The sequence below is a fragment of the Ovis canadensis genome, chromosome 21 (genome assembly GCF_042477335.2).
Source record: "Ovis canadensis isolate MfBH-ARS-UI-01 breed Bighorn chromosome 21, ARS-UI_OviCan_v2, whole genome shotgun sequence".
Classification (NCBI taxonomy): Eukaryota; Metazoa; Chordata; class Mammalia; order Artiodactyla; family Bovidae; genus Ovis; species Ovis canadensis.
The window spans coordinates 48,903,885-48,930,985 of NC_091265.1; the positions used below are offsets into that span (position 1 = coordinate 48,903,885).

Genomic DNA, 27,101 nt, shown 5'->3' on the forward strand with positions numbered 1-27,101 from the left:
CGGGGCTGCAGGAGCGCAGTGGGGGCACGGCCGGGATTGCTCTGTTCCCAAGGGGCAGAGGAGGGCTGTGGGCTGAAGCCCAGTGCTGACCCCCTTCTGGAGCCCTGAGTGTCGGTGGCTTCTCTTCTGTCCTGGCCGCCCACTCCCGCCCCCATGTTTGGCCAAGGTAGGGAAGCCCAGCAGAAGCAAGCACAACGTCCTGCCCAGCGGGAGCCTGCAGTTCCGCGCCCTGAGCAAGGAGGACCATGGGGAGTGGGAGTGCGTCGCCACCAACGTGGTCACCAGCATCACTGCCAGCACCCACCTGACCGTCATCGGTACGGGCTCGGGGTTGGATGGGGCCTGGCGCAGGCATCCCGTTCCCTGGGGCTCTTCCACTGTTGGAGACATTGTCCCTAGGACCCCAGCCTGGACATTATGCCTGCCCCTCTGGGCCAGACAGCCACTGTCCCAACAACAGCCACTGAAACATTTGCCACTGGCTTTAAGCTCAGTACCTAGTGGTGCAAAGTGGAAGCTGATATTCCTCCCAGGCTCACTCACAGAGACCAAGGCCAGCCTGGGTGGGACACCTTGCCTGGCATCACCACACTGAGTGGTGGGCCCTGGATTCAAACTCCTGCTGGAGGTGTTGAGGGCCTGCTGGACTGGGCTGCTCTCACGATGGTGTGTGGGTTGCCAGAGTCGTGTGGGACGGGCTTTTGGCTTTGCTGACCTCCATCAGGTGCACTTCTGGGTTCTTCAGACAAGCACAGTCCTGATGACCAGGGGCTGACTCCCCACCCCCAGCCCGTATCCCTGATGTTCAGGCCATCTCCTACTGGAGGAACCAGCCTCCCTGGCAGGACAGGTTTCCTCCTCCAGCCCCAGGGCCCTGGGCTGGACCCAGCTCCTCAGAGCTTTGTGGCCCCCACTGCTCCCCTGGGGCCACTGTGCTTGCGGGGCACCCGGGGTCACAGCCCTGGTCACGCGGGTTCACTTTCCCTGTGCCTGAGGTGTCTGCTTGGTCTCCAGGCACCAGCCCCCATGCCCCGGGCAGTGTCCGGGTCCAGGTCTCCATGACAACTGCCAATGTGTCCTGGGAGCCAGGCTACGACGGAGGATTTGAGCAGACATTCTCTGTTTGGTACGGACCTCTGTGAGTCACCCCTGCACGCCTCGCTCTCTGCTTATCCCTCCCCCATCAGTCCCCGGGGCTGGGGGGCAGGTTATGAGGAGGGTGTGGATCTCTGCCCGCTTGACCTTCCTCTGGATGGTGGGTGTGTGCTGCCTGGTGACGAGGCTTCTGTGGGCGGGGCGTCTGGGATGATGTCAGGGCCCGAATGGCCCACCATCCTGTGCTGAGTGTTCTTAGCTGATCTTGCGGCCCTTCCATGTCCTTGGCTCGCTCCTCTAGGTTCCTCTGTCCTCTGGAGTCTGGAAGAGACTCCTGATCTTGGGCATCCTAAGACAGCCCAGCTGCAAGCCTAGGATTAGCTTTACCCTGACCCTTCCCCCATGGTTCCAGAAACCAGTGTGAAGCGGCACTCACCGTCCTGCCCTCGTCTGCACACGTGCATTTTCTCTCTGGGACTGTGTGTCCATTGCCTTTGTGCCTGGCTGTACATTCGTTTGGTGAGATGCAGTGATTGGAGATCTTTGCCGAAACCTTGGGGTTGACCAGCATCTCAGTGACGTGTGAGTCAGGCTGAGGACAGGAGGTGTGGAAAAACTGGGAGGAGAGCCCTCGGTTGAGGTCCACACTCACCTAGGGTTTTCCCGAGCCCAGAGCCGGCCACCTGCATCAGGGGCGACATTGTTGATCGGGGAGGGTGAGCCTCAGCTCCTCCTCTCCAGACCTGTCTTCTCAGGGTGTGTGTTGCCCCAGGCTCACCAGGCCTGGAGAGGAGGAGACATAGTTGGGGACTCTTAGAGACGCAGGCAGAGCCCTCCGTGGACTTGCAGCACAAGGGAGGTTGAGAGGGACCTGGCCTGTTTCCTAGACTCTGAGTACCTGGGCTTTCTGAGTTCTGGACACAAACCGGATCTAGGTGGTGAGCTTGGGGGGCCTCAGAGTTGAAGCGAACCCGGTCCCACCTCTATGGGGCAGGCTAGGTACTGCCAGGGGGCTGTGTGGCCAGGGCAGGGCATGTGGCCACCTTCGGGGAGGCCTGAGCAGAAGGTCTGGGCATGGGCTGGTCCCCTCGCTGCCTGTGGCTCTGCTTCGCTGTGTCACCCTGCTTGCCTGCTGGGGTGCCGGGTGGGAGGGGCAGTCTCGGGCTGGGGGGCTCCTTCCCCCCTTTTCTCTGCCTGCCTCCAGCTCTCCCATCTTGACCTTTGATGCTGGCTTCTCTTTGCCGTGCTTTCTGCTGCCCTGGCTCTGATTCCTGGGCAGAGGCAACTGTGAGCCGTCGGTGTGTAGGGACCTGGCCTCCTCGGGGATCCTCGAGCTGCCCGGCCAGTCCAACGGGAAGCCATCCCCTCCCCGTGGTGGCACTGGACAGTGCGCCTGGACACTGGCTTCGTGGCTGGTGGGGAGTGCAGCAGGCCGCAGAGCAGGGGTTGACCCTCTCACCGAATTCCAGCATTCTGCACCCACAGTGCAGCCGTCCTTGGTGACTTCTAACCTGGAAGGCTTTAGAATCCTGTCCCCATTGTGGGGAAGCGCTCTTTGTTTTTGTCCTGTGCTCAGCTCCTCCTCAGTGACACCAGCCTGCTTGAACAGAGCAAGCCCTCTGGGTCACACAGGCAGGCCCGCTTTGACCATCCCAGAGCAGCCAGGTAGCTGGGCACCCGGCCTCCCCTCAGGTCCCGCTGGTGCTCATAGCTATTCTCCCACGTTAGCACCTGCCTTGTTCTCAGTGTCCTCGCTCTCAGGGCAGGGCCACTCTTAAGACTCTGCCCAGAGTTCTCTGAGAGAACTCTGAGGTTCTCTCAGAATGCAACTGATAATTTGACTAGTTTCTTGAGCGTCAACAATGCCAAGGGTCCCTTTTCACAGATGAGGCACCAGCAGTGGCTAGGGACCTGGCCTCATGGGGACAGGGCCAGCCATAGCTGAGGGGTCGCAGCCTGTTCCTGACCTCAAACCTGGGGAGGCCAGGGTGCCCCGCACCTCCAGCACTTGTGTGCCCTCTCCTGTCTCCAGTGTAACCCACCCCGTCTTCTTGTCCCCAATCCTCTCTCCCTTTTGGGCAGGATGAAGCGGGCACAGTTTGGGCCCCATGACTGGCTGTCCCTGCCTGTGCCTCCGGGACCCAGCTGGCTGCTGGTGGAAGCCCTGGAGCCCGAGACAGCGTACCAGTTCAGTGTCCTGGCCCAGAACAAACTGGGCACCAGCGCCTTCAGTGAGGTGGTCACTGTGAACACTTTAGGTGAGGCCGGGCCGGGGCGCTCCTGCAGGAGCTGGGATGGAGCAGAGGTTTCTTGCCCGCTATATGCAGGCACCTTGCTAAATGCCTTATATGACCATCACTGATGTAGCAGCAGGGGTCTGTCCCACCATCTCGGGGTTGGTCTGGACCGCAGTGCCCTGGCTGAGCACTTTGGGCGCTATGGGGCAGCCTCATGTGTCTTCAGGTGGGTGGGAAAGCTTTGGTTTCATCCTTCATGGCTCACGACCTGTTTCCATTTTCCTGTGGCCTCATAGGGGGTTTGGAGGTCCTTTCTCCTCCTGTTCTCTGCTGGCTCCTTCCTTTGGCCCCCAGCCTCATTTGGTGGCAGGCGTGGGCCTGTCTCCTCCTTCCTGACCCAGGGGCCCAGGAGGGGCTGTGTCCTCCTGGTTGCCGTTGTGTTTGTCCCCTCTCTGCGGCCAACGAGGGCAGCTGTGACCGGGCAGCTCCATGCCAGTGTTGCCCGGGGTCCTTTATTGCCACCAAGGGGGCAGCTGTGGAGGCGGGCTCATCCTGCCCCAGAGCGCCCCCCCATGGAGGCCAGCTTTCCACCTGGGCCAGAGGGGACTGTATGGACAGGGCAGTGCTGAGGGAAGGTGTTCCTCCTCCTTCGGAAGGGAACAAAAGTATCTTTTTAAAGATACCACCTTACTTCCCGGTGGTTCCTGATGTTTTTCCTGTGAGGGACATGATGCTGTCCCTCATCCCTCGGTATTGTTGGCTGTGCTCTGGAGACAGAATCAGAAAGCTCAGGCCCGCTGCCAGGCCTCCTTCCTTTGAATCAGGAGGGCTCTTCATGTGACTCTGGTCCTTAAATTGATGCCTGCTCCCAGGGGATGTGACCCTCACCGCCTTGGGGTCCCTGTGCTGCAGGAATGCGTGGGTCAAGGGGGTGCAGCAGCCTCAGCAACCCCCTCATCATCTTCCCCCCACCCTGCAGCATTCCCTGTCACAACTCCAGAACCCCTGGTGCTGGTTACCCCACCGAGGTGCCTCACAGCCAACCGGACCCAGCAGGGCGTGCTCCTGTCCTGGCTCCCACCTGCCAACCACAGCTTCCCCATCGATCGCTATGTCCTGGAGTTCCGCATCGGAGAGCGCTGGGAGACGCTGGACGATGGCATTCCTGGCACCGAAGGGGACTTCTTTGCCAGGGACCTATCACAGGTGTGGAGCCTGGCGTTTGCTGGAAGTGACCGTGAATTGCTTCTAGAATCACTGGGAGCTCAGGTGTCGGCGGGCTGGCTGCGTACTGCCACACTCGCACTCCTGCTTTCCCAGGGCTGCTGCCAGGGTTTGGGATTTTGGGGTTACGGCAGCCAAGGTCTGCAAGTTCAGGGCCAGCCCTGAGGGGTCTCCACATGCCGCCAAAAGCCAGGGAGCGCGAGGCGGGCTGGAGTCCGACATGGGCAGCCCAGGGTGGGAGCCCTCCTTCAGCAATTCTGAGTCCCTGGAGAACACGGTATTTTTTTCCCAGCTGCCTCCCCTTATACCTTGGCGTCTCTCTAGCTGGAGAGAGGCAGCCGCTTATCGCACATGTGCCTGCTATCTATCCTGTCTTCCTTTCTCCCTTCCCTGGATGCTCTAGAACTGGGATTGGTCCCAAGAGCCCACATTGCATCTCTTTCTAGCTCTGCTTTCAGTGACCTCACATGTATAGCTTGGAATCTATCACAGTCCGAGTATTTATCCCATGGAAGTTGGCAGATACCCCAAGTTGCAGAGTTGGTTGGGGGGTGGTCAGCTGGGAGGGGTACTGGTGGCTGTCACAGGTTGCGCGGCTGACGGGGTGTCACCTCTGGGGCTGTAGGACACGTGGTACGAGTTCCGGGTCCTGGCCGTCATGCAGGATCTGATCAGCGAGCCCAGCAACATTGCCGGTGTCTCCAGCACAGGTACTTGGGGTCGGGGCAGCATCGGCTCACCAGCTTGTATGGGGAGAGGCTGAGCTGGAATAGAGGAGGGGGCGCCAGCTGACTCTTTGTTTCATGACCTTCAGCTGGGTAGGGTTTCTCCACCTGAAGAGCCGAATTCATGACCATTTCTTTGCGGTAGCCACAGAAGGAAATCCAGCTAACCTTCTCGTTAGAATAGTCAAAAGGAACTTCAGTCCTTTTGCTGTCAAATTTCTGTTCCTCTGGTGTTATCCACTTGTGGGGTGACGTGGGGGCTGCAAATTGGAGCAAAGAGACAGAAACGGGTCAGCGGTGCTTACCGATGCCTCTCGGTAAGGCAGCTTCATAATTAGGGTGTTTCATTTGGAAAATTGCTGTTTGGTGTTGTTTTCCTCCGCTCCTTCCTCTCCCTAGATTTTTTTCAGGCTAAATAAAGCCAACTCCCGAGCACTGTCTCCATTTATCTTCCTTTCTCTTGGCTCTGGGCCCAATTCTACGCGTGTTTCTCCAGTTACAGTCCTTGCCAAGTAGCAGATCCCTCCCCCAGAAGTGGTTCCCTTGGTTTGGGAAGAGGCTTTTGCTTAGCGATCAAGTTGGGGCACACGTCCTTGGGCAGTGCTCGCAGGGCCCCCTGGAGGCAGGGGGCAGGAGGGGGCCCCGACAAGCTCACGCTTGGGATTCCTGGAGATGCTGGTACGGTGGGGTGGGCAGGGAAGCGAGCCTTCCGGCGGGCCCAGCACACTTCTGTCTTGTGTGTTGGGCACTGTGGGGCTAGTTTCTTTTTTTTTTTAGTTTATTTATTTTTGTTTTCGGCTGTGCTGGGTCTGTATTGCTGCATGGACATTTTCTGCTTGTGGCAAGCCAGGGCTACTCTCTGTTTGTGTGGTGTGGGCTTCTCACTGCTGTAACTTCTCCTGTTGTGGAGTGTGGGCTCTAGGGCATGCAGACTTCAGCAGTTGCAGCGCATGGGCTCAGTAGTTGCGGCTCCTGGGCCCTAGAGCTCAGGCTCAGTGGTTGTGGTGCACGGGTTCAGTTGCTCTGCAGCATGTGGAATCTTCCCTGACCAGGCATTGAACTCGTGTGCCCTGCACTGGCAGGTGGCTTCTTAACCACTGATCCCCTAGGAAACCTGGTCTTGTTTTTTTCTCCTCGGAGGTGCCTGCTGTAGCCCAGCACACTTCTGTCTTGGCATCCATCTAGAGGAGAGAGCTGCAGCCCAGGCCGGGGTAGAGGATTTGAGGGTTTGGGGGCACCTCTTGTGAACTGTTCTGCTCAATGGCTTTATGTCTGGTTCCCAGTAGTTGCGAGGGTCCCTGGTGAACGTCCTCTAACTACCTCAGCATTCACTGTCTTTCAGCCTCCTGGTTGCAAAGGCTGAGCCTTCATTTTCTACTCAGCATGATCTGGGTTGTTTTCATCCATGTCCTTATCGACATGGGAGTGGGTTCTGGCCAAATGTATCAAAGATATGTGGGCTTCCCTTTGATGAGCCTGTGGGGCGGCACTTCCTAACAAGCTGTTGGGTGATGTGTGGTCCTGGGGACCCATCCAATCCCGCTGTCTCTCACAAGCTCTGTGAATCTGAGCCCTTCTGCCAATAGGACAGGGTGTTGTCTGATGGCCCTGTCCACACTAGCATGTGCCTGTGATGGTCAGGGCGAGCTGACCCCCTGCAGGGGTTGCCCGCCTGCACCGTCATGGTAGAACGGGAGCCTGCATTCTCGAGTGACAGCCCCACAGTGCTGCAGTCACCGTCTTGGGCCCTGGTCCTGTAGAGAGGCTGGTGGGAGTCCCTGTGGCCATGTGATACTTAGGCTCCCACAGCGTCTGGTCAACCGGGCATGGCTTCCGGGTGGAGCATGCTGCTTGGAGAGGGCACCTGGTGAGGTCATCAGGTGAGTGATGGCCTGGTCATCACCTGGAGAGGCTGCCCCACGGGGAGGAGATGTAGGTGGCGACTCCTCAGCTCCCCAGTGCCGTTCCGCCTCTTCCCACCAGGCCGCCTCTTCAGTGTTAGGGCAGAGCCTTAGACATGTGGATCCTGTGCAGGCGGAGAGGCACCTGGGGTCCTGGGGGAGGGAAGAGTCTCACCTGTGCTCCACCCCCCACCCCCACCCCCCAGACATCTTCCCGCAGCCGGACCTGACCGATGAGGGGCTGGCCCGACCGGTACTGGCTGGCATTGTGGCCACCATCTGCTTCCTGGCCGCAGCCATCCTGTTTAGCACCCTGGCCGCCTGCTTCGTCAACAAGCAGCGCAAGCGGAAGCTCAAGCGCAAGAAAGGTGGGTGTCGGCTTGAAAACAGAAACTGGACCTCATGGGCAGAGCTACCAGCGGGACTTGCCTTGATGGTGGGAGAGGTGGCTGGGACCAGAATGAGGGTGGAGGTGGGCCTGGTGGGGGTGCAGGATCCTGGATGGAGCGGTCTCTGATGCCTGGGGGCCGCTTCCCTGCAGGGCTTTGCCCTGGGCCCTGCTGACAGCTGGGGTGGGCTTTGTGGCATCAGCCTCAGCCAGCTCCATCCTTTCTCCCTCCAGACCCTCCACTCTCCATCACACACTGCAGGAAGAGCCTGGAGTCTCCGTAAGTGGCCTCCCCAGGAGGAGAGGGCATAGCTGTCCGGGGTGGAGGGTGGAGGGCTCACTCAGCTGTGTCACCTTAATTGATCTGCATGGCAGCTTCAAGTTGTCCGCACTGGCAGAGGAAGCTGTAGCACAGACAACTCAGGAGAGCAGATGAACTGTTTCTCTTTGGCTTTAGAATGTATTTCTTTGATTTTTTCCCCCCATCGTAACAGATGTATCTTCTTAATATGTTTTGGTTAAGTTAATAGTAAAAAGAGCTTGCATTTCTTGAGCAATCTAGGAGTCAAGTTGCAGGTGTAACTAGAGAGAGGTGGCAAACAGTAGGAGCAGACGGAATAAGCGTAGGAACAGGGTGTCCGTTTGGAAAATGGACAGCGCCCACCTAGGCAGTTGAGAGCCAGGCAGAGTATCTCATGCCAGAACACATGGCCCCGCTGCCATTCCTCCTCACTGTCACCTTCCCAGGTGATTCAGGTACTTGGCGGGAAGAACAGAAAGAAGTCATGTCCTCTGAGCCCCCCTCATGCCGCCTGCTCTCTCCCTGTCCCCAGCTTGTCCTCTGGCAAGGTCAGCCCTGAGAGTATTCGCACGCTCCGTGCCCCGTCCGAATCCTCCGATGACCAGGGCCAGCCGGCGGCCAAGAGAATGCTGAGCCCCTCACGCGAGAAGGAGCTGTCCTTGTACAAGAAGACCAAGAGGGCCATCAGCAGCAAGAAGTACAGTGTGGCCAAGGCGGAGGCCGAGGCGGAGGCCACCACGCCCATTGAGCTCATCAGCAGGGGCCCTGACGGCCGCTTCGTGATGGACCCCTCTGAGGTGGAGCCCTCTGCCAAGGCCCGGCGCATCGAGGGCTTCCCCTTCGCTGAGGAGACCGACATGTACCCCGAGTTCCGCCAGTCGGACGAGGAGAATGAGGACCCGCTGGTGCCCACGTCTGTGGCTGCCCTCAAGTCCCAGCTGACCCCTCTGTCGTCCAGCCAGGAGTCCTACCTGCCACCACCAGCATACAGCCCTCGGTTCCAGCCCCGTGGCCTGGAGGGCCCCGGCGGCCTGGAGAGCCGGCTGCAGGCCACCGGTCAAGCCCGACCGCCCGCCCCCCGGCCCTTCCAGCACGGCCAGTATTACGGGTACCTCAGCAGCAGCAGCCCGGGGGAGGTGGAGCCGCCTCCCTTCTACATGCCGGAGGTGGGCAGCCCCCTGAGCTCCGTCATGTCCTCGCCGCCCCTGCACGCCGAGGGGCCTTTCGGCCACCCCACCATCCCCGAGGAGAATGGAGAGAATGCTTCCAACAGCACACTGCCCTTGACTCAGACGCCCACCGGTGGGCGCTCCCCGGAGCCCTGGGGCCGGCCGGAGTTCCCCTTCGGGGGTCTGGAGACCCCGGCCATGATGTTCCCCCACCAGCTGCACCCTTGTGAAGTGGCTGAGAGCCTGCAGCCCGCGGCCGGCCTCCCCCGAGGACTGCCACCCGCCTCCCTGCAGGTGCCTGCAGCCTACCCAGGCATCCTGTCTTTGGAGGCGCCCAAGGGCTGGGCCGGCAAATCGCCAGGCAGAGGCCCCGCCCCAGTGCCCCCCACCGCCAAGTGGCAGGACAGGCCTGTGCAGCCTCTCGTGAGCCAAGGGCAGCTGAGACACACCAGCCAAGGCATGGGCATACCCGTGCTGCCTTACCCCGAGCCGGCCGAGCCGGGGGCGCACGGCGGCCCCAGTGCGCTGGGCCTGGACACCCGGTGGTACGAGCCCCAGCCCCGGCCCCGGCCCAGTCCCCGGCAGGCCAGGCGCACTGAGCCCAGTTTACATCAAGTGGTGCTACAGCCCTCCCGGCTCTCGCCTCTGACCCAAAGCCCCATCGGTTCCCGCACCGGCTCCCCTGAGCTGGCTGCGCGGGCCCGGCCCCGCCCTGGCCTCCTGCAGCAGACCGAGATGTCAGAGATCACGCTGCAGCCACCGGCCGCCGTCAGCTTCTCGCGAAAGTCCACGCCGTCCACAGGCTCCCCGTCCCAGAGCAGCCGCAGTGGCAGCCCCAGCTTCCGGCCCACCGTGGGCTTCACCACTCTGGCCACAGCCTACCCCTCCCCTCCGCCGGGCCCCACGGGGCCGGCGGACAGCTTGGATGTGTTTGGACAGACGCCTTCCCCTCGAAGGTTGGGGGAGGAGCTGCTCAGACCGGAGCCCCCCGCTCCGCCCTTACCGAGTTCAGGGTGAGTGTGAGCTGGTCTCTCGTGCCCACTGCACCCAATCATCTTCCGCCCCTCCCCCCCCACCCCCTGCCCCTCCATCCACCGAATGACAGGGCTTGTCTGGACATGCTGCAGATCCTTCAGGAGAGGAGTGCTGGTCTTGGCATCGCCAGGGTGTGGTCACTGGGGTGGGGGTGCGGCTTACCTGCCCAGGTACCTGGCCAGGAGCATGAAGGATCTTCTCCACCCTGCCCAGAGCTCTCAGGAGACCCCCGCCTGGGGCGGCGGCCAGGGGAGAGGACATGGATGGGGGGAGGGTATGTGCGTCCCTTGAGTGGTCACCCAGTGCTTCCCGGGGAGCCTGATTTTGGGTGGTTCCAGGGTTTGCCCGGAGAGCTCATGTCCAGCCTCCTTTTCTTCCTTGACCCCTCCTCCTTGAAAGCAGGACCCTGGGGCCTGGCTTCCCTGGGCCTCCAGGCTCTTGTCCCCAACTTCCTGCCCTCTGCTGCCTAGTGAGCGCCGCACCACTGCCCCCCCTCCCCCAAACCCCCCACCACCCACCCCAGCATCTCTAGAGGCTGTGTCCTCCTGGAGGCTGAAAGCAACATCTCAGGCCTGTGAACCCTGAGCCCAAGCCACACACCCCACCCCAACCTGTGTGCCTCGCAGGAAACTGCAGACATACAGACAGACAGACAAGCCCCTGCGATCAGCCGGCCTGGGGGAGCCCACTGTAAACGGTAGCAGCTGGTGTGCCAGGTACCATTGAGCCTGGATGCCTGCCCGTGCTCTTTCTCTCGGGTCCTTCTCCCTCCCTACCCCTTTCTCCTCCCTAAGTCCGTCCTTCTCTGTCTGTCTCTCTTCCTCCATCTTCTTTGGGTTGGCCCGACTTGCTGAGAAGAGCCTGCACCGTCTGTAGACCCCATATCTCCTGCCCCCGCCCCCTCTGGTTCCGTCCTTTGGTCTTCTTCTTTGGTGTGGCCGCCTGTGCAGGGGAAGAGTCCAGAGCAGAGGCTGGCCTGATGGTAGGCAGACGGGAGGTGGTCGAGAGGAGGAAGCCCGGCGCCCTGCCCCCTTCACTCCCGACTCTGGTACCTGGAAGCACAAGCCTCACCGCCCACCCCTCGGCTCAGGTGGGGGAGGAGGCTTGGGAGGTGGAGGAGAGCCGTGCGCTGTCTGCAGGAGATGCTGGGGGCCGTGCCCTGTCGTCTGTGCTTTGTGCAGCCCTCATCTGCTTCGTCCCATCGTGCCGTCTGGGTCTCTGTCTCTCTCCTTCCTGCCCCTCACCCCATTCTCTGGCCTCCTCGCTTGTCGGTTCTCTGATCCCCGTGCTCCTCCCCTCCCCTCTGGGTGTGCGTGGGTGGTCCCGGCGCCCGTGTTGATAACCGCTTTGTTTCTGATTGATCTCAGCTATCTGGGCAGTGTTGTCGAGACAAGCCTCTCTTCAGCTCAATAGGTAAGGGAGCTCCGGCTGGGCGGGCGGTGGGGGGCGGACCGGCGGACGGGCTTCGGCAGGGCCATCGCTTCCTTTACGGGGGAATCCAAACCATAGCCCCCTGGTCCTCTGTGGGGCGGCAGCCTCCGCTCTGATTCCCTGCGGCTTCCTGGGCTCCCCACATCATGCTGTTGCCACAGCCCGCCGGGCCACCGCCTAGCTGCAGCTTCCGAGCCCCGCCCAGAGCCCCCCCTGGTTTCTGCATCCAGACACCCGCATCCTGCTGTCCAGAGCTTCCCACAGAAGCCCTGGCACCTGCATGCACCTGAGGGCCTAGAATGCCTAGAGCGCTTTGCATCTCTGCACTTGGGAAACCTGTCTGGGCCCTGGGGTATCTGTGAGCACCTTGCTCTCTTCTGCCCGGTTTTCCCAGCAGCCTCCAGCACAGAGGCCCCCTCCCTCCCTGGCCCCTTGACCTGCCCTGTTCCCTCCCTGTCCTCTGGGGATCCTACTGATAGCCGGTCCTCCCCGTAGCTTGGGGCTGGGCAGTGGCCTGCTCCTTTCCTCCAGCTGGGTCTTTCTCTGGTCCAGGCCCCGTGTCGTCCTGTGAGGGCCCTGGGCAGCGAAGGTCACCACTCCTGAGCCCTCATGGCAGCCTGTTCTTGGCCATCACAGGACTGAGGCGCAGACCTCGCCCGGAGGCTCGCTGCTCTCAAGGCCCCTGCAGCAGCCACTCCTGCCCTCTCTGGGCCATAGCTCTGGGAGCTTCTGGGAGGAGCCCCCTAGAGGAGAGAACCAGCCCCGGGCAGGGGATTGGCAAGAGGCTGACCAAATACCACTTTTCCTCCCTCTGCTCCTCTGTGGGTGCCTCCTCTTCCAGGTGGGGATCTCAGCAACTTGACAGCAGAAGGGTACCGAGCCTCTTAAAGAGGCTTCTGTGGTCAGCTTAACCCCATCACTCTCATGGTGGCTAAGAAGATGCTGCTTTTTGCCATGGATGCTTCTGGGGACTAGCCAGTGAGGGCACCAGGCACTCGGACAGCAGCAGAGCCTCCCTGGGTGTTTCTGGCTTCCAGGAGGAAGCCTCGTCTCCTCCCCACCTGGAGATAGCAGGGGGCAAGGGAGGCGGGGGGCTGCCTGTCTCCTCGAGTCATGGGAGTGGCCTCCCATAAACCAGAGCCTGTTTGCCAGCTCCTCATGGTCTGCAGCTGGGAAGGTGTCCGCAGCCCGAGGTCCGGGTCCTGTGAAGCTGGCTGATGCCACGCTCTGGGAGCCCAGGGACAGCAGTTGCAAGCGGCCAGCTGAGTGACAGTGACAGGCTGGCCCTCCACCTTCCCTCTCTCCTCCCTGACCCCAGTTTGACCCCCCCCAAGGAGTTGATGACTCCAGGTCCAGCCCTCCCCCTTCATTCTTGAAAAGTGCCTGGGCCCTGTTCTCCCCTGTGACCCCTCCCTGGTGTCCTAGACCTGCAGGCTGAGTGTCCCCTCACTGTTGTGACAAACCCAGAATCGAGGGGCGTGACGCGGGAGCTGGGTTTCTGCCTGGCCCTGCCAGCTCCTCGGCCTCGAGAGTCAGGCCCTCGCTGCGCTGCCTGTCAGGAGCTTGGGCAGAGGCCGGGGGGCCCCCGCAGGCGCCGGGCTCCCCCATGGACTCTGCCGTCTTGCCCTCTTTGCTTGTGTCCCCCTGGGTCTGTTGGAGAAGGTGTGACTCGTCTCGTCTACGTGCGTTCTCGCTCTGTCCCCCCTCCCTGCTCCCAGCCCACAGCCGTCCTGGGCCGCTCCTCCTCTCCTTTTCCTCCTCCTCCAGCTCCCTTCTCAGGGCGGGCAGTGGCGAGTGGTTTCTGGGAGGACTCGGCCTGTTAGTGGCCGGGGCTCTCAGCTCCCTGTCTGAACACCAGCAGCTGCCTGGGCCTCCCATTCTCTCAGGTTCCCTTTCCTGTTCATGCTGACCGTGGCCTCCATGAGGCAGGCATATTGGAGTGTGTTGGGGACCCTTGTACTGGGTGAACCCGGGGAAGGCGGCCCCGTTGGTAAAAGCCTGTCCTGAGTTGGGAGGCCACACACTTGGCCCACTGGAGGGGCCGTCGGTGGGCGTAGCAGGAGGGCGCCCCTCCGCAGAGTCCTGGTGGCTGTGCTACGATGGAAGGCGGGTTCACCCACGTCCTGGCCACCCCGTGGATGGGAGTGGGTTTGCTTGGTCTCCTCCCCAGTCCCATACAGGCAGAGTGTGCACTCAGGAGAGGAAGGCCACACTCTTTCCCTTCTGCTTTGCTGTTGCCAGGAGGGTTTCAGCCATCCTGCGCTGCGGCTTGCCTTTCTGAGCTGGGCTGTGTCTTCCCTCCACTGCTGCAGGTGGGCACAGCGAAAGCAGCTGAGAGGTCTCTGGGACTGTGACTAATTTGGGTTTTGCATGAATTTTATAATGAGTAAGAGGCAAAGAGTGTTAAGGTATATTTCAGGCCATCTTTGGAAGGTCTGAACCATAGAGAAACACTGTGGGACATAGACTTGGAGTTCACTGGGGATGCCAGGCTTTGAGGCCTCACCTTCTAGTAATGCTCATACTTTCTGAGAGAGGGGTCCAAGTTTGATGACTCTGTGTGTTCTGGAAGGACTGGGGCTGAATGGAAAGAGAGTTCTGGCTTCACCTCCCTGTCTGAGCTCCTTGGCATCAAAGTGCATTGCCCAGAAGTCCCCCAGGGGCTTAGCCTGGACAGGGGACAGGGTCCCCCTTTCCAGAGAAGCGGGCAGTTGGCTTCCAGCCTGCTGGGATGCTTCGTGTAACTTTTCTGCCTAATTAACTGAATATGAAGGCCCACTGTGTCCTCCTCCCCACACCCCCGTCCTTCCAGACCCTGCCTTTTTATCTCTGCCCCCGTACTGGCAAGCAGCCCAGTGCCTCGGGGCTTCTCCTGTGTGCATCAGAGTCTGAACACCGAGCCAAATGCAGGAACAGGTGGACAGCAGGTGTCCTGGAAGGGCTGGAGCTTGGTTGCTTCACAAGAAAAATTGGCTCCCCCTGCGTCCACCTCCCAGTGGCTTATTTCTTCCTTTTGGGAATCCTTGCTGAGTGCACACCTGAGCCAGCTTCCCTCCCCAGGCTGTCTTCTCTGGCTCTGCCACCGACGGGGTGAATGTCCAAGACGGTGGCAGCGTGGGCGTCCAGGGCAGGGGGCGCTGCGGGGTGAGAGCAGTGTCCTCCTCCTGTGGGGCTTGTGCCTGTTTCCATCAGGCAGAAGCTGCGCACACAGCTTACGGCACGTTGAGAGTCTTGGCTGTGTCGCGTTGACAACTGGATTATGAGACAAATGGCATAAGCGCTTTAATTTCAGTTTCTCCATCTGAAAAATGGGGTCGGTCTCATGTTTGCCCCTTAGGGATGCTGTCAGGGTTCAGGGGAGTTACTGCAGAGGACATAGATCAGCACCTGGCATGGTGAGTGGTGAACCAGTTCTGTATGATGAGAGCAATAATGATACTGACCCTGGAAGCCTTAGCTGCCTGGGAGAATCCCTTGCAGTTTTGGGGGGCAGCCTGTACCTGTTTCTCTCATGCCCAGTGGGTCACCCTGCACTGTGCTGTTTGCACACTGGCCCCTGGCCTGCTGGCTTGTCATATGCCTCCTCGGATGGTGTGCCGCTCACTTGTCTGCCCCTGGAAAAGGCCGGCCAGCACCAGCAAGCGGATGACCCGAGCCATGCGTTCATGTCTCTTTCCTTCCAGGCAGCACCAGGAAGCCTTAGTCCAGGTTGAGCGGGGTGAAGCTGCTGCATTGGCTCTGGGGAGTCACGCTCCCTCGTGGCCTGGCCATCTCCATTCTTGGTCTGCTTCCAGAATTCCTTCCAGCTGCTGCCATATAGGGCCTCCAGGGGTAGACGGCAGTGTCTGTGAAAGAGGAAGGAAGGGGGAGCTGGCAGCTGGGTCTCGGGGTGAAGACCAGACCTCTGATGGTGAGCTGGCCTACTTCTCTCTGAGGCCGTGTGTGCATGTAGGGGGGCTCTTAGCTCTGTGTTTCGAGGGGGCTGATGAAAATTGAGATGCTGTCTCTGGCCTGGACTTGGGAGGAGCTTCCCCGCACTGTAAATGTGGACAGGCTATGGAAGGATGGCATCCATCAGAGAAGATGCAGGTTGCTTTACTGTCAGCTGGATCAAGAAGCCCCAGGAACCAGAGGCTCGTCTACAGTTAGCCTCTGTGTTTTCTTCCTTGTCCCTACAAAGATCCCCGAGGTTGGGGAGATGTGGCTGTGGTCTTCCTGCCCCTCTTTTTTTTTTTTTTTTTTAACCTTAGATTGCTTGCTCACTACTGGGGACTTCTTTTCCCCTCACAGGTTTGGCTATCCTTCTTCCTTCAATCAGGATTTACCAAGCACTGATTGGAATGGAGATGGAAGAGAGAGGTGTGGGGAGGGAGATGGGAAGAGTGACTCCCTGCTAGCCCGCAGGGTTTTGGGGTGGCCCTGATTCCCTGATGGCGTGCTGAGAGCATCACAGGCCGGAAAGAAAGAGCGACCCATGTCTCTCTTTCCCCCTTTACTCCTCACGCTCCAAGTTTGGCTTCCTCTGAGAAGAAATGGCAACAGTCTTCTAGATTTTCTTCTGACTCTTGAACTCTTCTCTCCAGTGCGTGTAGATCGTCGCAGCCCATCCTCTCGGCTCTCTTTGAGCTCTCTGTCATCTTGGCGGCACGGGCTCTGGGTGTTGCCTTTGACCTAATTGCACAGGCACTCTGTTAAGTGAGCTGCTACCTCCACTCCTCAGCTGGGGCAGGAGGGGACTCCGACACAGGTCTCCTCTCCCAACAACCTTGGTTTCTCTGTATCTTAAACTGTGGAGACACTCACTGCAGGTATCCCGGGCTTTGCCAGACTGCCCGATTGGGCACTGACTGTCGTAATCCACTTCTGCGCTCGTCTATTCTCTCACGTGACCATGAAGTCTGAGCCCCGTCTGCTGCCGAAATGTGGGTGGCTGCTGCTGGCTGCAGGGTTCTGCCTGACTCTTGGCAAAGGAGCGGCTGATCTCACGGGACACTAGGGCCCTGTCTGGCTGGGCCTATCTTTCCTGGGGGGCGGGGGGAACAGTCAGGGGTGGGGTTGCTCTCCCCCCAACCCCTTTAATCTGCCCTTGTACTTTTTACTTAAAGGTCTTGACTGTGATGGTCCAAGAACTTAAGACACGGAAGCTGCTTTCTTCTCCACGCTGCCTTCCCCAGCTTAGGGCCGCATGACGGGTTCACCATTAAAGCCTGTCTCTCTCCCTCTCCCAGGTCTCTGGTGGCCCGGCAGATGGGCCTCCCGCTGCAGGAGCTCTCCACTGGGACTCTTTCTTCCAGGAGCAGCAGGGAGGCAGGTGTCTTCTCCGGGACAGCTGCTTGGCTTTCTCCAGCTCCTCCTCCAAAGCTCCCTCGTCTGCGAGCTTACCTGTGCCTCTCCAATTGTCCCTTCCAGGACACATCCGCCTGCACCCGGGAATGCTGCTGCACCTGAGAGGCTGGAGGCTCTGAAGTACCAACGGATAAAGAAGCCCAAAAAGTCATCCAAGGGCTCCTCGAAGTCAAAGAAACGATCCGGTAAATGCGGAGCGGCGTGCCATCCCTCCCTTCACACCCCGACCTGTCTTTACAGATCCCAGCTCTGGGTTCTCTGCAGAGTCAGCTCCTCTAGTGTGTCTTCTTCTTTGCTTCTCTCTAGTGCTAATTGCCAAGTGATGTACAAATAGAGTTTTCATGTCAAAAAAGGAGAAAAATAAGGTTAAAATCTGATTGTCCTCCCAATCTTGTTTCATCCAACCTAGGGACCATCCTTCCTGGGGGCATGTGTGTTCAGAACCCTTTTGTGTGTACACCTTTAGAAAATACACAGCATTGTTTTAGTGTATTTTAAAAAATGTTTATTTTTGGCTGCCCTGGGGTTTTGTTGCTTTGCGTGGGCTCTCTAGCTGTGGTGAGCAGGGGCTGCTCTTTGTTGTGGTGTGCGGGCTTCTCGCTGTGGTGGCTTCTCTTGTTGTGGAGCACATGCCCTGGGCTCACGGGCTTTAGTGGTTGAAGCATGCGGGCTCAGTAGTTGTGGCACGTGGGCTCAGTTGCCCCAGGGCATGTGGGATCTTCCTGGGCCAGAGATCGAACCTGTGTTCCTTGCACTGGCAAGTGGATTCCTATCCACTGTACCACCAGGGAAGTCCTAGTGTATTTTTTTTAACAATATAAATAGTACTTTTCCCCTCAGTCTGCCATATGCCTTGGACATATCCCTGTTTCCTTATGTGTTTCCTCCTTATCAGGCCTCTGGATGGACATGGGAATTCTGGGGTCCTACTCAGTGTTAATCTTAAAGGAAGTCAGTCCTGAATATTCATTGGAAGGACTGATGCTGAAGCTTAAACTCCAATACTGTGGCCACCTGATGCGAAGAACTGACTCATTTGAAAAGACCCTGATGCTGGGAAAGATTGAAGGCGGGAGGAGAAGGGGACAACAGAGGATGAGATGGTTAGATAGCATCTGCTACTCAATGAACATAAGTTTGAGTAAACTCCGGGAGTTGGTGATGGACAGGGAGGCCTGGCGTGTTACAGTCCATGGGGTCACAAAGAGTCGGACATGACTGAGCAACTGAACTGAACTCGGTGTTAAGGGGTCCCTGTGGCATGGACTCAGTGTCTGAGGGCAGGGCAGACTTCTCTCCATGAGTTAGAATGAAACTGCCTTATTTCATAGAAAGGACATCTCTGCTGAAATGGATGCTGTTTACCCAGCAGTTGTACATAGCTTCTAAGATACTGCAAAAATAGTTCAGCCTTATTTCAGACTTAGAAAACTCCTTACTATTTATCACATGCTCTCATTCTGCCAGTGGTTTCTGGAGTGCTGTGACAGGCTGTCTGAGAAGACCACTGCACGGCTTCTTTGCTGGTCTGTCTTATCTACCACAGAGAGCCTTCCATATGGGAGAATGAGACACTGAGGCCCTTGCGCTTGGGATGCAGCAAGTTCTCAGTTCTCACTCGGCCTTTGGGTGGTACAATTATCCTATTAGTTTATAGCTGAGGATACTGAAGTTTAGAGAAAGAAGACAAATTTTTTTAGGTTTTGGAAGAGAAGAGTCCAAAGCTGAATTTTCAACCCATTTAAGCCCATTCTATCTATCTATCTATCTATCTATCTATCTATCTATAATATATATCTATCATCTGTTTTTTGGCCAAAAAAAAAAAAAAGTCCCATGAGCTGCCTATGTTCTCTTTTTTTGTGTAAGTGGTCCTGTCCGCTGTCACGTGTTCACAACTCCACAAAGCTCTGTCTTTAGCCCAGCCCTTGTCTGTGAGCTGGTCTCATATTTCTGGGTGCCTGCTGCCCATGCCTCTGGGTGTTCTGTCTCAAATAGTTATGGATAATCTTCCATGTCTGCGTCTTGCCCAGTCTCATAAAAGGCTCTCCTCCTCGCCTGGTCGCTCAGGCTCCTTGATTCCCCTCCTCTTCTCACATCTGGTCCATCTGGTGAGCTCTGTTGACTCCACTTTGTTTTTTAAAGATTTTTTTTTTGGATATGGATCATTTTTCGAGTCTTTATGGAATTTGTGACATTGTTTCTATGTTTTGGGGGTTTTTTTTGCCCACAAGCCATGTCGGATCTTAGCTCCGCGGCCAGGGATTGAACCTGCACCCCCCTGCACTGGAAGACCAAGTGTTAACAACAGGGAAGTCCCCTGTTGACTCAACTTTTAAAACACACACTATATCTGGCCACTTTTCTCTGTCTCAGATGCTAAAGTTAAGTTCTGAGTCATTCCTGTCTCTCCCCTGGACCAGAACAGCAGCCTCCTATCTGGTCCTCCAGCCTCCGTCCCGGCTCCTACAGTGTATTCAACACACAGTGGCCAGAGTGGTTTTAGAGAGTCCGTGTGCACACATGTGCAGCACACGTACACACACTCACTTCTGGCTAAAACCTCCGGAAGGTCCCCCTGCAACCAGAACAGGCTTCTGCCTGCCCTCCTGCCTCACCGCCTCCGCTCCCTCTGCGTTAGTGTGGCGGCCCTCCTTTGGGCTCCAGTTCGTGTCGCGTTCGCCCCTTGCTTGGGGCCGTCACACTGTGGGAACACTTCTCCCCTAGGCCTGTGGAAGGTTCATAATGCGAGGCTCGCCTCGGTGTTGCTCCTTCAGGGCAGAAGCAGCGCCCCAGATTTTCTGTCTCAGGGTTCTGTGCTACCTTTCTTGGTAGTACTTGCAGCATCTGAAAGGTTTACGGTTGTAGTTTTTAAATCTCTATTATCTCTTCCTCCCCATCCCCACGTTGAAGTATAATCTTCTAGAACGAGAGGGCTTCACCTCTGTGTCCCCAGAAGCACCATGCAGCAGAGGGATGGCCCGGCAGTCCAGGGTGGGCCAGACCTGACTGTGATGTGGACAAGTAAAATCTTTTGAGACATCCATCCCTGCTTGCGGCACTGGGTGGGGGGAAAGTGTGCTGAGTCCCAGCCCCGTGCCTAGAATGCTGGCCTGGTACCCAGGAGGCACTGAGAAAGATGGGTAAATATTTCTTTAAAAAAATAGAAGAAAAAAATTAAATAAAAGGTACTGAATATATTCAACATTAAATATAAGATGAGAGATGTTGCTTGACTAGATCTGGGTCTGCAGGAGGTGCAGCCATGCCCACCCTGCTTTCCGGCTCTCACTAGAGCAGCACTTGGGGTGGCCGGGGCGCTGACTTCCATGTTGCACTTTCTGCTCTGATCTCTGGGCAGGTGGGTGGCTCCAGCATGTGGCCCTGGGGGCCAGGCAGCATGCCCTGCAGGGGGCAGTGGGGGTGCACCACTGGCTTCTCATTCTTACCATACTTTCCTCCTTTCCTGTCCTGTGTGCACCTGCTCCCCTTCCTAGATGGTTCTGCCTCCCAGGCTCAGCACCTTCCAAACTCTCAGGTCCTGTGGCCCGATGAAGCTGTCTGCCTCCGGAGGAAGAAGAGACATTCCCGGCCTGACCCCTTCGCCCGTCTGTCGGACTTGTGCCACCGCCAGCTCCCGGAAGACCAGAAGGCAATACTCAGTAGCGTGGAGCACGACGACCCTGGCCACGCCACTCTGCTGTGATGCTGCCACTTAAGTGTCCCCTGAGCGAGGCTGCTGGCTGAGGGGCAAGGGCTGGCATGGGGCAATGGGTGTGCGGGGCTTCGTCCTCCCCTGCCAGGGGAGCGGTGGCCCGGCTGTTGGCTTCCAGGGCTGTTCAGACCCTGGCTGCACTTGTTCTCCCTCTGGCCTGAGTGGGCCTCTCCTTCGCCTCCCGACCTGCTGGCCTCGTGTCCGGGAGAGAGGAGAGAGGGCTCGCTGGCCAGCGTGGCTGTGGGTGGAGTTTGGGCAGTGAACTGGGGACAGGGGGAGACATGCCTCCTCCCCCCCTTTCCCCGCTTCACTAGGTGGATTTCTCCACCTCCTCAGATATCAGTGGAGTGAGAGAGGAAGCAGTGGCTCGCACTGTGCCCTGCTTCTGTTGTTTCTCGAGTCCTGAAAGAGGGCTGGACTCCGCCGTCTTCCAGACTCCACATATATATAGCTATAGATGCAAATGTGTATGTGTGTAGTTTGTGGGTTTCTCTATGTATATATATGTACGTGGGAGCAAATGCTCACTTCTGTGGTCAGAAGGAGGGAGAGGGCAGCTGGCGTGTGGGCTGGGCAAGGAGGACCAGCGGGAGCTGGCGGGGGCCCTGGTGTCTATCTCGGGAATGAGTCCCCCTGAAATGGGATTCATGCCTTCTCAGCTGGGTCCCCTGTTTGTCTTGACCTCATCGCCTCCCGGGCAGAGTGAGGGCTTGCCATGCTGCCCGCTGCCCGCTCCGGGGGCTCAACAGTCCGTTACCATGGAACTAAACACCGCTTCTATTTCTTGGTCCCGGGCGGAGAAGGGTGGCTGGTGGACGGCCAGGCGGGCATCTCTCTTGCTTTCATGGTCTGGCTCGGAAGTGAAGCTGCTTAGCAGCGGGGCTGGAGGTGGCCCTGTGCCCAGACTGGAGCTCCTCATTAGCCCCTTGGGTCCAGCCGGGCCCGGAGCCCTGTGGCCGGGGGCCTCCCGCTCCAGAGCCATCTGTGCCGAGCACCCAGCGCTGCGGCTCTATTTATATCCCATGCCCTCCAGAGCGCTGTTCCAAAGCTCTGATTGGATTCCTCCTCTCCTTTTGTGGGAGCTAATTCCCCAGATTGATTAATTGCCACGTGTGGGGAGCCCGCCCACACTCCTCTCCATGCTCCCCATGTGCCCCCCCCCCCCCAGACCTGAACTCCCACAGGATGGGATCAGATAAAGCTGGGGGCCTGGATGCTGGGTTCTGGGGGTGCTCTGGGCCCCCCCTTCCCCCAGGGCTGTATGTATAGAACTGTCTGAGCCCTGGGGTTGAAGGTGGAAAGAGTGGGAGGTGGGAGCCGGGCTTCATCCTTTCTTTGTTGAGTTCTCTTCTTAACTCAGACTCTTAGCACCCAGAAGCCTCTGCGAGGTGGTCTGACGGCGACAGGAGAGGTCTCTCTCTCGCGCGTGTGCGGTGTGGTACTGCCCTCGGCTGGCAGAAGGCCTGTGTGTGGCTAGGGTGCATCTGGCCTCTTTCTCCTCCTCTTGTGCCAGAGTTTGCCCTTCTGGCCACCCGAGAATCACGGTGGCAGTCAGGCTCCTGCAAGTACCTCCTTCTTGGTGCTGCTGTCTTGGTGGGTTTGGGGACAGCCCCTGTCCCCAGTTACCTGCCTGGATATTGGCCCGTCACAGCACTGGACACTTCTCTGGCTCTCCTTCTGGGGACCTTGGCAGGCTAACCTGAGTGTGGGAGCGTCCATCCTAGGGGTGAATCCTCAGCCCAGTGCTTCCTTCTCACGCCTGGTGAGTGGGGACCCGGTCCACCCCTGGGGCTCTGCCTCACACGTCACACAACTGCTCCCTCCAAGCGTGACCATCATGGAGAAGGAAGTGTCAGGAGCAGTGTTCGTGGCTGTGCCTAGTCTCCTGCCCACCACTGACCCCGTGGAACCTGCCCTTTCTGGCCAATGTACTTCGCTGGGCACCGTGTCCAAGCCCCACCCAGGTGGCGGCTCCAGCGAAGCAGCGACTCTGCTTCCTCCCCGAGGCAGCACTACCTCTGCCGCTGTGCCCGACGGGGGGCTCGCGGGCACCTCTACCGGGCCCAGGGGTCGGTTGTGGCCTTTGTCTGGACTCTCATGGTGGCTGTTTCTTGAGTGGAGCAGGTCCTGGTGGGCCATGCGTGCAATGTCAGGGCTGTGTATCTTCAGGGTGAGCTAGGCCGCCATATCTGAGCCCTGGGCTGGGACTGTAGGCCCTGAGATTACAACAGGAGAGGAGACAGAAGGGATGGTATTCAGGGCCCTGCCATGTACCGTCGCCAGTGGTAACAACGGTGCTGACTCCTGCCTGCCTGCCTTCCCTCGGCCAGGCCTGGTACCTCAGCACAGAAGAGCAAGTGGTTGGAGTTGTGCTTTTTTGCCGGCTGCTGGGTGTCAGCTGTTCTGGGCGTCCCCAGCACTGGGGAAGGGCACCAGGCCGACCTATCTCTCAATAGCTTTGGACTCATTACTCCTCCCAAGAGGGCTTCCTTCTTGTGACAATGTATGTGGACATGGGCCTTCCTGCACCCCGGGGAGCTGGTTCAGCACTTACTGTAAGGACTGTGAAATCAGCAGAATACAGTCCACTCTGTCCATGAGGTGGAGACAGGGCTGTTACAGGCACACGCTCCAGTGCTGGGCGTGTGCAGGTGTGAATTTATGTGCATGGGGGTGCAGCCATGTCTAAGGACCAGATGCCCTTTGCACTCTGCCCGTCACCAAGTGCAGGGACGACTCTGAAGCTTCCTCCGACTTTCAGGCCCTAGTCTGTGGGAGATCAGGTGTCCTCCAGACTGACCCTCGGCCCATCCAGTAACCTTGCCTAAAAGTAGCCTACCCTTCCTCCTGCATCGTGCCTGGAGGCTGCACTATTTCAGGTTAGGTGACTTGGAGACCAGGGAAAGGCTGAAGTGCAGCCAGAGGGAGCTTGAGGCTGTTTGGGGGAAAGCAAGCAATAAGGAGAAGGTGGGGCCTTTTCTCGATTTGCTGGTGGCGTCAGCGGGGTTGAGTATGGACACAGCCCAGCACTTGGTGATCTCTGTCTACAAGCCCTCAGCCTGTCTCTCTCAACTTTCCCCAGAGATATGGGTCTGAAAGGGGAATGGTGGGTGGGCAGGGTCTGCCCCCTCTTTGAGGAGGCCTATGACCTGTGATCCTGTGCATGGGGGTGTCTCAAGTGCAAGGGTGGACTGGAGTCACCATTACTATTTTACAGTGCTATCTCTTTTTGATTTGGTATCTAAAATATTTGGGGTTAAACTGATTTCAGCTGTTTCTTTGTGCCCTTTTCATGCAGAGGAAACCTGGTAGGATCAGATGTGAAATTTCCTAGGCTTTTTTTTTTTTTTTTTTTTTTAAGTTTGACAAAATAGCTTCAGGGAGGAGGCAGACTTCAGAGAGCAACAGGGCGACCTTGTTACTCTCCAGGATTAGAATTCAGGGCCCAAGTGTGCACAGCTAGAGCTGTTACTTCCAGTTTTGTTAGAAAAAGCCTTTTAGGGGATTGGGGGTGGGCTGGGGAGGAATTGTACATAAAGTACATTTTATTACCATATAGAGAAACATAGGGAAAGAAAAGCTAGTGGCTAATCTGGGGCTTGCTTTGCTTGCATGTGATGGAGCTTTGGGGGGCAGGGATTGTTGGGGAGCAGCAGGGAGGCAGAGGTAGGTAGGCACCTGAGGGCTCCCTCAAGGAAGTGGGCATCCTTGATCAGCTCTTTCTCCTCCAAATAAAGGGAGGCTGGAGCTTGGAGCCCCCTGGGGCTGCACTGCTCCTCTGAGAAGAGTTGCTTTCAGCAACTGGGAGTTTGGTTGGGGTGTCCACCACCACCCCACTTACCAGCAGTGAGTCCACCTTGGTCCAGTGCTTTACTTCTGGGGCTCTCATCGGTGCTTCTATGAGCAAATGTACTATTTTGCATGTTGGGTTACTGAGAGGGTAGAAGTGTGTTCATGACCCATTCTAAGCTGGAAGAATAAATAGGTTGAGTCTGATCCCTAGACAGTCCCATACCCTGGGGGTGTCTGTGTAGGATGAGGAAGAGTGAGGTGGATGTGCAGACAGCCCTGCTGGCGCCTGTCCCTTCCAGACGAGAGGCGCATCTGGACTGCTGAATCCTCGGTAGACAGCAGCCGTTAATGACATCACAGGGCCAGTCTTCCTTGGTGGGTCTGAAGCAGCCTGAGGAAACAGTGTCTGCTGCAGATCGCTGGTGGGGAGAGCTGGGCCGGGTGGTAGGGAGAAGTGCTGCAAGTTCTCAGCCCCTGGCCCTGGTCCGTTGCCGTCTGTCTGTCCCAGCCGCCTTGATGGTGATACAAACAGCTGCTGGGCCTCTTGAATCTTGAAGAAATGTGCCCCACCAGTCCCACCAGTCTCTCCCTGGCCCTGGCTTCTCTGGGTTTATTTTAGGATCAGGCTCTCCTTTCCTCCCCATATACATAGTAGTTACCTTGTTTCCTTCCCATCCCACTTCTTCGTGGCTCCAGGGATCCTGACCTCGTGCATGGTTTGCGTCGGGGAGGTGGTTGGGTAGGGAAGGGAATCTGAGATGGGAGAAGGGTTGGGCTCGTCGAGGGTGGTTTCCATTTTCCGCCTTAGAAGCCCTGTGAGTGTGCTTCTGATGGTGTATGGGGTTTCCACACGTGTAGAGGGAAGGGGCTGATGCTGACTCCTCATGTTGGTGATGAGGGCTGAGAGGCTTTTTGCCCCTTTTGGCTTACAGCATCTAAGAGATCTTGTTTCTGGCATGGGGACAGATGTCCTTATAGCCATCTTGCAGTTCTTTGAAGGGAAACTGTCTATCACTCTCATCGGAAATCTCTGTTACCTGCTGAGAACCTGAAGGGTCTGTCGTGAGCAGACAGTGTCCTGGCTGGAGCAGAGAGGTGGGGCTGTCTCACCTGGCCCTCTGCAGTCACCGGACTAGCTCTGTGGCCTCCAGCCCCAGGTGGCTATCTTGTCCATGTTCCTTTCCTGGGCTCAGGAAGTAAGAGTGTGTGTGGGTGGGTGGGTGGGTGGTATGTTCTGTATGTATGGTGCCTATGTGTGTGGTATGTGGTGTGCATTTGTGAGGGTGGTATGTGTGGTGCGTGTGTGGTGTGGGGTGTGTGTGTGTGTGGTATGTTTGTGGTATGCATTTGAGTGTGCTGTGTGTGTGTACAAAAGCTTTGTAGGGACACACTAACTTGCCTGAGTAGCCTCAGGCCTAGCAGGCCCTCTTTTTGGTTGATTCTTTTCTTTGCGAGGCAACTCCTAATTTGGTAGGAGGGTGAAATTAGTAATATGCCATCTTTAGTGTATTTTTTATGGAGATTGTATATAAAATTATATAAATATATATGATTTGTTCTATTTTAAGGAGAGAGGGGAGCTTATGTAAGGGGGTGGGTGGGTGCAGGGACCAAATGCAATAGTCGTGGTTGGGAGCTGGGGCCTTTGGGGAGTGGGAGATGGGAGGGCAGCGGACCGCAGCCGGGGAGAGGAGCGGGGTTGTGCCTTCGGCACACACATATATATGAAGTCTAGCTAGCTAGCTTGTCTATATATCTATATATCTATATGCAGTCATAGTTTGCTTTATTTTTGTACTCGTGCTTAGACATGTTTGGAGCACGACCACCTGGGGTGGCCTGGGTTCTAGCTCATGCCTTGGTGCCCTCTCTCCACGCCCCCCATCCTTCCTCCATGCCTCATCTGTTTTTTGAGACATTATCTGTTCAGAGTCGCTTGGGTCTTTCTGATGGAAATGTGTACATATGAAAATTTAATTTGAACAAAGCCTCCTTCTGGCACCTGGCCAGGGACTTCTAGAACAGAGCAGAGTATCGTAGAGTCTGACCCAGAGCTGAAGCTTCTGGGGGAACAGGTACTCACTAGCATTTGAGCAGGAAAGTGTGTGCCCTGAAGAATACCTCTCTGAGAACTCGAGACCTCACATATGCTGCAAGGATCTCACACCTCGCAGCTCAACAGTTGTCCCTGGGTGCTAGCGCTTTCTCTGGCTTGCCAAGGGTCATGTGTTTGAAGCTGGTGCAGGGCCGCATAGTGCAGGCAGCCAGGAGACACCTGTGGGTGCACTCTCTGCTCGCATCCCGCTCGTCCACTGAAGAGCCGATACTGACCCCTCCTCCCCAAGCAGGGTGTCGCATAGGCCAAGAGGTTTTCTCTTATGGAACTTGGTCATTAGAGGAGCTCGCATGCCTCAGCCATGGGTGGGGCTTTTTTGCTTTTTTTGGAGTACCATGAGAAGAGGTGGTGAGGGTGCAGCTCGAGTCTGACCCCTGACCCATCTCGTGCCTCAGTGTAGCTTTAAGGGGCCCTGGCATTCACTCAGGCCTGTCCTTCAGCCCCTGGCGCACCTGCTCAAGACGCTTTCTGTTTCCCAAGGACGCTGGAGGACGGTGGTCTCTGTCTAGTCTGCACTGGGGGAGCTCTAGCATGGGGTCCGGCGGCCACGTCCGTGCTTGGCAGGTGACCAGTTGTTCCTGCAGTCTTCTCAGGAGACCAGGGGAGGATGCAGCCAGGCGTTCCTT

At 57.6% G+C, this 27,101-nt stretch overlaps 1 protein-coding gene across 1 annotated transcript in view; it reads left to right on the forward strand.

Annotated features, from left to right (window-relative positions):
* Positions 1-21,031, forward strand: part of IGSF9B (immunoglobulin superfamily member 9B) — a 42,897-nt gene extending 21,866 nt beyond the window's left edge. Inside the window, exons 11-20 of the mRNA XM_069565012.1 lie at positions 167-317; positions 1,015-1,126; positions 3,178-3,353; positions 4,312-4,538; positions 5,182-5,266; positions 7,389-7,550; positions 7,805-7,850; positions 8,404-10,053; positions 16,916-17,037; positions 20,350-21,031. Coding sequence (XP_069421113.1) covers positions 167-317; positions 1,015-1,126; positions 3,178-3,353; positions 4,312-4,538; positions 5,182-5,266; positions 7,389-7,550; positions 7,805-7,850; positions 8,404-10,053; positions 16,916-17,037; positions 20,350-20,558 — 2,940 coding nt within the window. The 3' untranslated portion in view covers positions 20,559-21,031. The remainder of the gene's footprint in view (positions 1-166; positions 318-1,014; positions 1,127-3,177; positions 3,354-4,311; positions 4,539-5,181; positions 5,267-7,388; positions 7,551-7,804; positions 7,851-8,403; positions 10,054-16,915; positions 17,038-20,349) is intronic.
* The last annotated feature ends 6,070 nt before the right edge of the window (positions 21,032-27,101 follow it).